General features: G+C 30.8%; 2 protein-coding genes across 6 annotated transcripts in view; both read left to right on the forward strand.

The window, feature by feature from the left end:
* LOC119604138 (moesin/ezrin/radixin homolog 1) overlaps positions 1-8,797 on the forward strand; it is a 51,735-nt gene extending 42,938 nt beyond the window's left edge. For 2 of the 5 annotated variants that reach the window (XM_037956607.1, XM_037956606.1), the window contains exons 3-8: positions 2,048-2,185; positions 2,467-2,493; positions 2,756-3,522; positions 3,593-3,980; positions 7,499-7,711; positions 7,778-8,196. In XM_037956607.1, the coding sequence (XP_037812535.1) occupies positions 2,048-2,185; positions 2,467-2,493; positions 2,756-3,522; positions 3,593-3,980; positions 7,499-7,711; positions 7,778-7,942 (1,698 nt within the window). In that variant the 3' untranslated portion in view covers positions 7,943-8,196. Of the gene's footprint in view, positions 1-2,047; positions 2,186-2,466; positions 2,494-2,755; positions 3,523-3,592; positions 3,981-7,498; positions 7,712-7,777 lie in introns of all 5 variants that reach the window. The other 3 variants (XM_037956610.1, XM_037956609.1, XM_037956608.1) reach the window with 2 other exon arrangements.
* A 3,210-nt stretch (positions 8,798-12,007) lies between these two features.
* On the forward strand, positions 12,008-13,314 carry LOC119604137 (uroporphyrinogen-III synthase). Its single transcript, XM_037956605.1, has one exon. It carries the CDS (start codon positions 12,305-12,307, stop codon positions 13,112-13,114), a length of 810 nt encoding a protein of 269 aa, XP_037812533.1. The 5' UTR covers positions 12,008-12,304; the 3' UTR covers positions 13,115-13,314.
* The last annotated feature ends 2,085 nt before the right edge of the window (positions 13,315-15,399 follow it).

Here is a 15,399-nt window from a genome sequence, read left to right on the forward strand (position 1 = left end):
GAACTAGAAACTGAACTAGAACTGAACTAGAACATGAACACTGACTAGAACTGAACTGAACTAGAACTGAACTAGAACTGAACTAGAACTGAACTAGAACTGACTAGAACTGAACTAGAACTGACCTAGAACTGAACTAGAACTGACTAGAACTGAACTAGAACTGAACTAGAACTGAACTAGAACTGAACTAGAACTAACTGAAACTAGAACTGAACTAGAACTGAACTAGAACTGAACTAGAACTGAACTAAACTGAACTAGAACTGAACTAGAAAACTGAACTAGAACTGAACTAGAACTGAACTAGAACTGAACTAGAACTGAACTAGAACTGAACGAGAACTGAACTAGAACTGAACTAGAACTGAACTAGAACTGAACTAGAACTGAACTGAACTGAATAGAACTGAACTAGAACTGAACTAGAACCTGAACTAGAACTGAACTAGAACTGAACTAGAATGAACTAGAACTGAACTAGAACTGAACTAGAACTGAACTAGAACTGAACTAGAACTGAACTAGAACTGAACTAGAACTGAAACTAGAACTGACCTAGAACTGAACTAGAACTGAACTAGAAACTGAACTAGAACTGAACTAGAACTGAACTAGAACTGAACTAGAACTGAACTAGAACTGAACTAGAACTGAACTAGAACTGAACTAGAACATGAACTAGAACTGAACTAGAACTGAACTTGAACAGAACTGAACTGAACTAGAACTGAACTAGAACTGAACTAGAACTGAACTAGAACTGAACTAGAACTGAACTAGAACTGAACTAGAACTGAACTAGAACTGAACTAGAACTGAACTAGAACTGAACTAGAACTGAACTAGAACTGAACTAGAACTGAACTAGTACTGAACTAAAACTGAACTAGAACTGAACTAAAACTGAACTAGAACTGAACTAGAACTGAACTAGAACTGAACTAAAACTGAACTATGAACTAGAACTAGAACTGAACTAGAACTGAACTAGAACTGAACTAGAACTGAACTAGAACTGAACTAGAACTGAACTAGAACTGAACTAGAACTGAACTAGAACTGAACTAGAACTGAACTAGAACTGAACTAGAACTGAACTAGAACAGAACTGAACTAGAACTGAACTAGAACTGAACTAGAACTGAACTAGAACTGAACTAAATTGAACTAGAACTGAACTAGAACTGAACTAGTACTGAACTAAAACTGAACTAGAACTGAACTAGAACTGAACTAGAACTGAACTAGAACTGAACTAGAACTGAACTAAAACTGAACTTGAACAGAACTAGAACTGAACTAGAACTGAACTAGAACTGAACTAGAACTGAACTAGAACTGAACTAGAACTGAACTAGAACTGAACTTGAACAGAACTAGAACTGAACTAGAAATGAACTTGAACAGAACTGAACTATAACGGAACTTGAATAAAACAGAACTGGGACTAAACTAGAACAGAACTAAAACTAAACTAGAGCGGAACTAGAACAGAACTAGAACAGAACTAGAACAGAACTAGAACAGAACAGAACTAGAACAGAAATAGAACAGAACTAGAACTGAACCAGAACAGAACCAGAACCAGAACAGAACCAGAACAGAACCAGAACAGAACCAGAACAGAAACAGAAAACAGAACCAGAAAACAGAACCTGAACAGAAAGTAGAACAGAACCAGAATTGAACTAGAACTGAACTATAACGGAACTTGAATAAAACAGAACTAGGACTAAACTAGAACAGAACTAAAACTAAACTAGAGCGGAACTAGAAGTGAACTAAAACATACATATATAGGAGAAATTATAACTTAACCAGAACTAAAACTGAACGAAAACTTATCTAGAATGGAACTAAAAATCATCTCAACTGTTATTTTTCAATGTATTAGTTAATAATAACTCATACAATTGGCAAATTAAAGAAAATTTAAGTCCCCTCCTAAAAACCACAAAAATCTTATAAATATTTTAAAATAATAATGAAAAAAATAATGTCATTTTATATTTAATAATAAATAATAAATTTTGACACTTATTAGCCCGAATCACCGGCAATAAAAACAATAAAATATTTAAAACGTGTTAAAAAATATGTGGATAAGAAAACAGCCGATGGGCATCATCATCATCATCAGAATCAAAATGATGAAAGTGATGATAGCGATGGTGAAGATATGGTGGGTGGCAAACAAGAAAAAAATCTTTTAAATAAACATTCCCAATTTGCTGCCAGTTTCATAAATGTAATCAGAAAAGTAGAAAAATGTAGTATAAATTTAAGAGTAATAAATTTGTTAAATTGTACATTTCCCATCTCTTAAAGTAGCAGCTTTTCCTTTTATATATTTTATAATATATTGTTTAAATTTAAATGTTAAATTAAGGATTTCTAATTTATATACATATAAAAAAAATTTAATAAAATTTTATCATTATTATTAATTTTAAATGCCAACAGACTGGATCAATGCCATTTTCAACATGGGTAAATTAAATGATGAAAATTATTAAACATTTTTGGTTAATTTTGAAAGTTATTTTACAACATGTTTACATGTTTTCCTTAAATTATCCTTTTATAAAGACTTTAGTTTTTTTTAAGTTTCAAGTTGTTATTTCTTTTTTTAACAATATTAAGTTCGTTTTAAGTTTATTTTAAATATTTGAAAATAAAATCATAAAAATCTCAAATAATTTTAAAACTCTACTAAAATTCTCTTAATTTTCGTACCCTCCACCCCCACTAGGTTATGAATCAAGATGTTAAAAAGGAAAATCCTTTACAATTCAGATTCCGTGCTAAATTCTATCCCGAAGATGTGGCCGAAGAATTGATCCAAGATATAACGCTACGTCTCTTCTACTTACAAGTTAAGAATGCCATATTATCAGATGAAATCTATTGTCCTCCTGAAACTTCAGTCCTCTTGGCCTCCTATGCTGTGCAGGCTCGTCACGGCGATCACAATAAATCCCTACACACAGCCGGTTTCTTGGCCAATGATCGCCTATTGCCTCAACGTGTCATCGATCAGCACAAAATGTCCAAGGAGGAATGGGAGCAATCGATAATGACCTGGTGGCAGGAACACCGTGGTATGTTGCGCGAAGATGCCATGATGGAATATTTGAAAATTGCTCAGGATTTGGAAATGTATGGTGTGAACTATTTTGAAATCAAAAATAAAAAGGGTACCGATTTGTGGTTGGGTGTTGATGCTTTGGGTTTGAATATCTACGAGCAAGAGGATAAATTGACACCGAAAATTGGTTTCCCCTGGTCAGAAATTCGTAATATTTCCTTTTCGGACAAGAAGTTCATCATTAAGCCCATCGATAAGAAAGCCCCCGATTTTGTTTTCTTCGCTCCCCGCGTGAGGATCAACAAACGTATTTTGGCCTTGTGCATGGGTAACCATGAGTTGTATATGCGTCGTCGTAAGCCCGATACCATTGATGTGCAACAAATGAAGGCCCAAGCACGTGAGGAAAAGAATGCTAAGCAACAGGAACGGTAAGAAACTAAATTTTCCTATTCTATCCATAAAATGGCTATTAATTTCATTGTTGCTTTTATTTTTCAGTGAAAAACTCCAATTGGCTTTGGCTGCCCGTGAACGTGCCGAAAAGAAACAGCAAGAGTACGAAGATCGTCTCAAGCAAATGCAAGAGGAAATGGAACGTTCACAAAAGGACTTAATGGAAGCCCAAGAGATGATTCGTCGTCTCGAAGAGCAATTGAAACAATTGCAAGCCGCCAAGGATGAATTGGAATTGCGCCAGAAGGAATTGCAAGCCATGTTGAATCGTCTCGAAGAGGCCAAGAATATGGAAGCCGCCGAAAAGGCTAAACTCGAAGAGGAAATCATGGCCAAACAAATGGAAGTGCAACGCATTCAAGACGAGGTCAATGCCAAGGATGAAGAAACCAAACGTCTGCAAGATGAAGTTGAAGAAGCCAGACGTAAACAGGCAAGTGTTTATCAGATATTTAATAAATCATTGTTCACTTTTGAATAAATCACTTAGAGGAACAAGTAATAGCAGGATATTCTGTCAATATCTATTGAGATCTCAAGCTTTTTTGCAACTCTTTGATATCAATTGTTTTTTTCTCTTGTAACATTTCAATTCGCCCTAGTTTAATTAAACTGTATGTGTTATTTTAAATTACACTTAATTTACTCAAAACTGTGAGAACAAAATTCAGCTTTACTTTAATGTGTTTTTCTTCTATAAAAAGAACTAATTAGATCATCACCCAACAGACCAACATTATGTATAGAAAACATTTAAATTAAGGTGATATCTATATGACCAATGGGCGAAAAAATAATATGAATCATTGAAGAGTGGTAACATTAAATGGAATTCTAATGGTACTAAAAGCTACACGAAAAACTACTAGACTATTGACTAGACTATAGACTGGACTATAGACTAGACTATAGATTAGACTTTAGTCTAGACTATAGACTAGACTATAGACTAGACTATAGACTAGACTATAGACTAGACTATAGACTAGACTATAGACTAGACTATAGACTAGACTATAGACTAGACTATAGACTAGACTATAGACTAGACTATAGACTAGACTATAGACTAGACTATAGACTAGACTATAGACTAGACTATAGACTAGACTATAGACTAGACTATAGACTAGACTATAGACTAGACTATAGACTAGACTATAGACTAGACTATAGACTAGACTATAGACTAGACTATAGACTAGACTATAGACTAGACTATAGACTAGACTATAGACTAGACTATAGACTAGACTATAGACTAGACTATAGACTAGACTATAGACTAGACTATAGACTAGACTATAGACTAGACTATAGACTAGACTATAGACTAGACTATAGACTAGACTATAGACTAGACTATAGACTAGACTATAGACAGACTATAGACTAGACTATAGACTAACTATAGACTAGACTATAGACTAGACTATAGACTAGACTATAGACTAGACTATAGACTAGACTATAGACTAGACTATAGATCTAGACTATAGACTAGACTATAGACTAGACTATAGACTAGACTATAGACTAGACTATAGACTAGACTATAGACTAGACTATAGACTAGACTATAGACTAGACTATAGACTAGACTATAGACTATACTATAGACTAGACTATAGACTAGACTATAGACTAGACTATAGACTAGACTATAGACTAGACTATAGACTAGACTATAGACTAGACTATAGACTAGACTATAGACTAGACTATAGACTAGACTATAGACTAGACTATAGACTAGACTATAGACTAGACTATAGACTAGACTATAGACTAGACTATAGACTAGACTATAGACTATACTATAGACTAGACTATAGACTAGACTATAGACTATACTATAGACTAGACTATAGACTAGACTATAGACTAGACTATAGACTAGACCATAGACTAGACTATAGACTAGACTATAGACTAGACTATAGACTAGATTATAGACTAGACTATAGACTAGACTATAGCCTAGACTATAGACTAGACTATAGACTAGACTATAGACTAGACTATAGACTAGACTATAGACTAGACTATAGACTAGACTATAGACTAGACTATAGACTAGACTAGACTATAGACTAGACTATAGACTAGACTAGACTAGACTATAGACTAGACTATAGACTAGACTATAGACTAGACTAGACTATAGACTAAACTATAGACTAGACTAGACTATAGACTAGACTATAGACTAGACTATAGACTAGACTATAGACTAGACTATAGATTAGACTATAGACTAGACTATAGACTAGACTATACACTAGACTATAGACTAGACTATAGACTAGACTATAGACTAGACTATAGACTAGACTAGACTATAGACTAGACTAGACTATAGACTAGACTAGACTATAGACTAGACTAGACTAGACTAGACTAGACTAGACTAGACTATAGACTATAGACTAGACTAGACTATAGACTAGACTATAGACTAGACTATAGACTAGACTATAGACTAGACTATAGACTAGACTATAGACTAGACTATAGACTAGACTATAGACTAGACTATAGACTAGACTATAGACTAGACTAGACTAGACTATAGACTAGACTAGACTATAGACTAGACTAGACTATAGACTAGACTAGACTATAGACTAGACTAGACTATAGACTAGACTATAGACTAGACTATAGACTAGACTAGACTATAGACTAGACTAGACTATAGACTAGACTATAGATTAGACTATAGACTAGACTAGACTATAGACTAGACTATAGACTAGACTAGACTATAGACTAGACTATAGACTAGACTATAGACTAGACTATAGACTAGACTATAGACTAGACTATAGACTAGACTATAGACTAGACTATAGACTAGACTATAGACTAGACTATAGACTAGACTATAGACTAGACTATAGACTAGACTATAGACTAGACTATAGACTAGACTATAGACTAGACTATAGACTAGATTATAGACTAGACTATAGACTAGACTATAGACTAGACTATAGACTAGACTATAGACTAGACTATAGACTAGACTATAGACTAGACTATAGACTAGACTATAGACTAGACTATAGACTAGACTATAGACTAGACTATAGACTAGACTATAGACTAGACTATAGACTAGACTATAGACTAGACTATAGACTAGACTATAGACTAGACTATAGACTAGACTATAGACTAGACTATAGACCTAGACTATAGACTAGACTATAGACTAGACTATAGACTAGACTATAGACGAGACTATAGACTAGACTATAGACTAAACTATAGACTAGACTATAGACTAGACTAGACTATAGACTAGACTATAGACTAGACTATAGACTAGACTATAGACTAGACTATAGACTAGACTAGACTAGACTATAGACTAGACTATAGACTAGACTATAGACTAGACTATACTATAGACTAGACTAGACTATAGACTAGACTATAGACTAGACTACTACACCGTAAACTAGACTATAGACATAAATTCAATAATCAAAGTCCCATTCTTAAGAAGTGAACATTTGTCAAATTTTCTCCCATTTAATGCTTTTATTACAGTAATAGATCCTCTGATTCTATCGAGGCAATACCACTGTTACGATATAAACTTCCTTTCATCTTTAAACCACAAAAAAGAAACAAAGCAAAAGTACTTTATTTATAAAAAGTACGCAATACTTAAGTACTTTATAACAATTAAAAATAAAACAAATTCATGCTCTCTTGCTATATTTATTTTGCACTTAAAACGCACCAATAAGATTGAACCTATAAATTAGCATTTAGTACAACTTGAACTGTTTGAAATGATAAAACCCCTGCAACAGCATGTCATTGTATTCATTAAAAGAATTATTATGTGCTAAAGCGGTAAAATGCTATAATTAAATGAAAGAATTATTTGTTTTATAAGAGTTAAATAAATATTAATGTTTTTCGGTTTTGCTTTAGGCTGAAGCTGCTGCCGCTTTATTGGCCGCCTCCACTACACCACAACATCATCATGTGGCCGAAGATGAAAACGAAAATGAAGAAGAACTTACAAATGGTGATGCTGGCGGTGATGTATCACGTGATTTGGATACTGATGAACATATCAAAGACCCCATCGAAGATAGACGTACATTGGCCGAACGCAATGAACGTTTACATGATCAATTGAAGGTAAGTTATTGAATGTTTATGAAAAATATTTGATAATTTTATATATATATTTTTTTTTTGTAATAGGCCTTAAAACAAGATTTGGCTCAATCCCGGGATGAAACAAAAGAAACCCAAAATGATAAGATTCATCGTGAAAATGTACGCCAAGGACGTGATAAATACAAGACATTACGTGAAATTCGTAAAGGCAATACAAAACGTCGTGTCGATCAATTTGAAAACATGTAAACTGTCATTATCATCCACAACAAACATATTTAAGCTTGTTTAATTTGAAAACATTTTAAAGCAATCGGTCAGCCAATTTATATAAACAACAATCCCCTATAAAAACAAGTCTTAAATTTAAACATCAGTAACAATAACAAGCAAATTAAAATCCAACACTACCATGTTTATTATTATTTTTTTAAATAATTTTTTCAGTTTTAAATAATAAAAATTAAAAAAAAAAAAAGAAAGAAAACTAAGCGAAATATGAATAATTATTGTATTCATAATTTCTTTATTCGTAAAATTTATGAAAATTATTATTATAAAAATAAAACAAAAAACAACAATTACCACATCAATTAAGACCATTTATTATTTTTTATTTAAATAAAAAAATATTGAAAACAAACAAAAAAAGAAAAATTAGAAAAGCTTCTTTATAAGAAAACAAATTTAAGTCTTCAAAACAAAAAACAAAAAAAAAAATGTCGCAAAAGAAACGCTTAAATTTATAAAAAATTTATTATATAATTTAAAAAATTTTGTTCTTTTAACATTTGCATTTCATTTTTTTATTAAAAACTTTCTTTTAGTTAAAAAAAAACTTTAATTTCCATTATCAAAAACCACTAAATAATAGTAATTTTAAGAAAGTTTTTAAATTACCAGCAAAATAAAACCGTTAAACTTAATTTAATATAAATTTATATATTCACGTCTTTTTCTGTCCCCCCGCCCCTGCCTAAATAACATAAACAAAGAAATTCCTAAATAAAAGTATATAACTTAAACTCTGGACCATAATTGAATTTAAAAGAAAAATCCGTCTTCTGTAATGAAACAAATAAAACAAACAAATAACAACAACAACATTTAAACTACTATTTTTTATTATTATATTATTATTAATTAATAAATTCATCTTAATTATGTTTATTAATTATAATTATTAAATATAAATAGATTTTGTTTGTGAAAAGTTAAACAAAAACAAAAAAAAAAAAAACGCAAGAAAATATTAATTATTTATACTTTAAGGTATAGTTGATGTTTCTTTTTAATAATTATATTATTTTTTTTTTTTCTTTACATTAAAAAAACAACCCACAAAAAAAAACAAAAAATAAAGTTTATTGAAACAAAAACTTAAATTTCTTTTTTAAATTTGTTAAGATTTTTTTAAAATTTTTTCTTTATTAATTTATATATATTTTTTTTTCTTTTTTCCAAATTTAATTTTTCCTAAAAATATATCAAAGTATTTTTTTTTTTTTTAAATATAAAATTTCTTGTCGTCTTATTTTTTTTTTTTTATTAATTATAGCAACGAGTTTTTAATTAAATTAAATTGAATATACATAAAACTATATATAAAATCTTAAAAAATAAAAAAAATAATATAAAATATATATTTTGTAAAACTACAAAACAAAAAAACAAAATTGATGTTTCATTTAAACGGGAATGCTAAAGAATAGTTAAATTTCGAAAGCATGCACAGGCCTGGATAATTGAAATTTTGAAATAGTACCAACTTATACCATAAAGAGTATAGACACTAGGGTTCTATAGTTGAAACGAAAAGTCGACTTTTTGCATTTAGTTAAAAGTCGACTTTTTTCATTTTATGAAAAGTCGATTTTTCGACTTTTTTCATTTTATGAAAAGTCGATTTTTCGACTTTTTTTCATTTAATTAAAAGTCGACTTTTAGACTTTTCGACTTTTAGTATTTTATAAATAGTCGACTTTTTTCGACTTTTTACGACTTTTTTCGACTTTTTACGACTTTTTCCGACTTTTCGACTTTTTCCGACTTTTTGATTTTTTACTATTTTCGACTTCTTTCGACTTTTTTCGACTATTTTTTACTTTTTTCGAGTTTTTCCGACTATTTTAGAGTTTTTGACTTTTTTTTCCACTTTTTTCAAGTTTTTGACTTTTTTCTACTATTTTCAAGTTTTCGACTTTTTTCCGACTTTTCGACTTTTTTCCGACTTTTTTGACTTTTCGACTTTTTGACTTTTTTCGACTTTTTTCGACTTTCCGACTTTTTTCGACTTTTATTTTCAAAGTCGACTTTTCGACTTTTTTCATAGACGATAGTCGAGTTATCGACTTTTTTGGAACAAAATAGTCGACTTCGACTTTTCGACTTTTTTCGACAAAAAGTCGATTGTTCGATTATTCGAAAGTCGATTTATAGAACCCTAATAGACACTAGACTAGCTTAAATACTATATTATATATTGTATCCAGACTTATTCTGAAAATTTAACTCCCGGGAAGTTTGTTCCTTCCTATACATAAAACATGCAAAAGGGAAGAAACTCTTGGGGAAATATTATAGATAGACTAGATTATAGATCAAAATATAGACTATACTATACACTAGACTACAGATTAAACTATAGACTAGACTTAGACTATAGACCAAACTATAGACTAGAGTATAAACTAGACTATAGACTAAACTATAGACTATATTATAAACCAAACTTTAGACTAAAGTAAACACTAGACTACAGATTAAACTATACATTAGATTATGTATGAGACTAAAGACTAGGCTATAAACTAGACTCTAGACTTGTTTATAGGTTAGATTATAAACTAGATAATAAATCAAACTATAGACTAGTCTATACACTAGACTATAGATTAAACTATAGACTAGACTGAACTATAGGCTATAATATATATAGATCAGACAATATACTAGATGATTGACTAGACTATGGACTAGACTGTAGACTAGGCTATTGACTTGTCTCTAGACTGTAGAATAAACTGTAGACTTGATTATAGTATAGAGTGTAGACCAATCTATAGACTAAGCTATAGACCAGACTATAGATTAAACTATAGACTAAGTTATATATTAGACTGGAGTATAAACTAGACTAGAGATTAAACTAAGACTTTAAATTAGATTATAGACATGACTGTAGATAAGGTTATAGACTAGAATATAGATGAGACACAAGACTAGTCTATAGACTAAACTGTAGACTAGGCTTTAGTCTGGAATATATTTTAGAGTATAGACCAGATTATAGACTAAGCTATAGACTATATTATAGACTATACTATATACTAAACTGGGCTATATAGTGAACTATAGACTATACTTTACAACTAAATTTGTATTAAATTTTAATTGGGTTAGCGAAGTACCCAGGGTACGCTAGTATATTCATATTCTAATAAAAATAAATTATTAATTTTGTTACTATTATCAAAAATACCTTTAATTTACTTTAACGGTCGGTTTTTTACAAACAAAAATATTAAAATTTCATATTTTCTAGTACTAAATTTTACAACCATGTCAAAGTAAAAACAATAATAAACGCAGTGGCAACCTCAACCTGAGTAGGGTTTTTGAAAATTGGAAATTTTACTGAGGCTCAGCAAAAATTTCCAATAACCGTTTTTTTTATATGAACTCAGCATGCTACTTAGAGCGGGTTTTTGAGTTGGAAATCAAATGCCAATTAATAATCAGATCAGTTAATCTAATCATAAATTTAATCTCATGTTAATCTCCTTTGATGTTTTTGAGTACAAGATTAAACTTCGCAGTGTTGCCATACAAAACAACAGAAAATGTCACTGTTTGCTATCAAAACAATGAATGTTTTATGGAAAAGAAGAAGAAAATTGTAAATTTAATATGAAAATTAATGAAAGCTTAAATTTAAAACCAAAAAAATGTATTTTGGGTGAGCATAATTTATAGTAATCAATAAATAGAACAATTTAATGTTTATATATATAAAAATTGTATTATTTTTTTTTTGCATCAGCTGATTACACTTTTGCATTTACACTTTTGCATTTACACTTTTGCTGTTTACACTTTCGCGAAAAATTTGCTGAGCTTGATAGGCTCAGCAAAATTTTCCATTTTAAAATGGAAATGACGCTACGACGGCTTTCTTAAAAATATATATGGCAACCAAACAAAATTATAATTTTATAATATACAACTACAGCACACTTGTTGTATGGCATCATTACTAACCGCCAGTGGTTTTTGTGTAAGTATCCCCTCCTCCTCCTACTTCCTAAAATAATAATAACAATATAAATACAAAAACAAAATAAATAAGCTACTAACAACAAGTTCATATAGAAGATCGATTATTTAGCTGCCAAAATCAAAACATTAACATCTGTTCAATACACCAACCACTCGCATCATTACGACCGCAGCAGTAGCAGCAGCTACCAACAAAAAACAAATAATTTATAAAAATTTTACATTTTCTTTATTTAATTTTGATTAACGGGCATGATCGTTGCGTTCTGTGAACATAGAAGAAGTAAAAATTAACAAATTAATAAAACAATTTATACTATAGCAGCAGAAATAATGCATCGTCGTACAGTGATTATATTTAAATCGGAATCGGAAAGTACCGAGGTATACGCTGCAGAATTGCAACATCATTTCTTCAATCCCATATTCGTACCGACTCTTACGTTTGGCTTTAAAAATTTGGACAAATTGCGTGCTAAACTCCAGCATCCCGATGACTATGAGGGTTTGATTTTCACCAGTCCCCGCTGTGTGGAGGCCGTTGTAAAGGCGTTGGATAAACAAGAATTGCCGGGCGGTTGGAAAATGTTGCATAATTATGCCGTTGGTGAGGTCACTCACAATTTTGCCTTAACCGAGCTGCAGCAATTATTTACTCACGGCAAAACTACCGGAAATGCTCGCAATTTGGCCGAATTTATAATAGACAATCATGACGGCACCAAAGATTTACCCTTTCTCTTGCCTTGCAGTAATATAGCTCAGGATACCTTAAATGTACGGCTACGTGAGGATGGCTATCGTGTGGATGCCTGTGAGGTCTACGAAACAAAATGTAATCCCGATTTATTTGAAAAAATGGAAAAAGCCTTGATGGCGGAGAATGTTGAATTTTTAGCTTTCTTCTCTCCCTCTGGTGTGAATTGTGCTCACGAGTATTTTAAAGCTAAAGACATAAACATGGATAAATATCGTCTAGTGGCCATAGGTCCCAGTACCAGACGTGCTTTAGAGAACAAGGGTTTAAAAGTCTATTGCACAGCTGAGCGTCCCACTGTCGAGCATCTTATTAAGGTGTTAATAAATCCCGAAGAATGTAGGGAGAATTTGGTACGTGATTCTACTGCTTCATTGCAAGACTAGAGGAGGCGGCGAACGAGGAAGTAATGGCCTAACAAGGCCATAAGTTGTGATGTATTGTTAGATTTTTTTTAACTTATACTGAAATTGTATATTAAATTTGAGTTGGAGATGTTTTAATTAATTTGGTACAAATTATTACTGTAAATTTTGTAACGCAAAAAAAAGACAAAATTTTTATTATTTTAAGAAAATAAATTGTTAATTGAGGAAAAATTAAAAAAAAAAATTTTATGTGGGAGAAATTTGTGAAAATTTTTAAAATCATAAGTACAAGTTTGTCCCATAGTGCAAATTGCGCATAATTATAAATAACTGCAACATTTTCAGTCATTTGTAATTGTACAATATTTTGGAAATTTGTATATCAGAATGTTTGTAAACAAAAACAAATTTTTTGAAATACAATCAAATAATTGAAATCAAAGTGCAAATTTCTGAAGATAGATAGATAGATAGATAGATAGATAGATAGATAGATAGATAGATAGATAGATAGATAGATAGATAGATAGATAGATAGATAGATAGATAGATAGATAGATAGATAGATAGATAGATAGATAGATAGATAGATAGATAGATAGATAGATAGATAGATAGATAGATAGATAGATAGATAGATAGATAGATAGATAGATAGATAGATAGATAGATAGATAGATAGATAGATAGATATAGATAGATAGATCGATATGTAGATAGATATGTAGATAGATAGATAGATAGATAGATAGATAGATAGATAGATAGATAGATCGATATGTAGATAGATAGAGAGATAGACAGATAGATAGATAGATAGATAGATAGATAGATAGATAGATAGATAGATAGATAGATAGATAGATAGATAGATAGATAGATAGATAGATATGTAGATAGATATGTAGATAGATAGATAGATAGATAGATAGATAGATAGATAGATAGATAGATAGATAGATAGATATAGATAGATAGATAGATAGATAGATAGATAGATAGATAGATAGATAGATTAGATAGATAGATAGATAGATAGATAGATAGATAGATAGACAGACAGACAGATAGATAGATAGATAGATAGATAGATAGATAGATAGATAGATAGATAGATAGATAGATAGATAGATAGATAGATATAGGTAGATAGATAGATAGATAGATAGATAGATAGATAGATAGATAGAGGTAGATAGATAGATAGATAGATAGATAGATAGATAGATAGATAGATAGATAGATTGATAGATAGATATATATAGATAGATAGATAGATAGATAGATAGATAGATAGATAGATGATAGATAGATAGATAGATAGATAGATAGATAGATAGATAGATAGATAGATAGATAGATAGATAGATAGATAGATAGATAGATAGATAGATAGATAGATATATAGATTGATAGATAGATAGATATATAGATAGATAGATAGATAGATAGATAGATAGATAGATAGATAGATAGATAGATAGATAGATAGATAGATAGATAGATAGATAGATAAATAGATAGATAGATAGATAGATAGATAGATAGATAGATAGATCCTAGATGATAGATCGCTAGCTTCGATCGATCGCTCCTGCTAGGATCGATCGCCGCCGCTAGTCGGTAGCTGCTCGCTCGCGCTAGCTCGCTAGCTAGCTCGGTCGCTCTCGGTGCTCGCCTCGCTCGCTCGCTCTCTGATCGCTAGTCGCTCGGCTCGCTAGCTAGCTGATAGATAGATAGATAGATAGATAGATAGATATAAAAGATAGATCGATCTGAAAGATTAGGTGCGTGGAATCCACATACAAACGAACTACATATATATATATTAATAGTTTAGTTTCCCAATGTTCAGTTCATGAAAAATTATGTTTCCCATTTTAAGTAGTTGACCCAAAAATAGCATGGCTTAATTCAGTGAACGTTTAAATAATAGGAATTAATAATAAAATACAATAACATTCGATATACATATGTAGGTTCAAAATCGGAGGATATTTTTGACCTAAGAAATGCAAATCAGATGAGTAATGGAATAGATTAATATATAAATAGCTAAACTAAAATTTTCCTTTTCTTCGATTTTAACAATTCTTTTGTAATATGTTTCAGGAAATGAACAGATCAAAGGGATCAGAATTGTACGAATCCAGTACGGAAATAATGCGGAACCTAACCATTATGGACTTTGGATAGATCTAAGGTGAGTTTGTGAAACCGGATTTTTTTTTGCCAATATAATGTATAAGTTGAAAATTTCAATTAGAAATGAACTTAAACTGCTGAATTTACTGAAGGAAAAA

This window comes from Lucilia sericata, unplaced genomic scaffold (genome assembly GCF_015586225.1).
Source record: "Lucilia sericata isolate MDLA Ls3-8-SP2 unplaced genomic scaffold, ASM1558622v1 Contig000366F_arrow, whole genome shotgun sequence".
NCBI lineage: Eukaryota > Metazoa > Arthropoda > Insecta > Diptera > Calliphoridae > Lucilia > Lucilia sericata.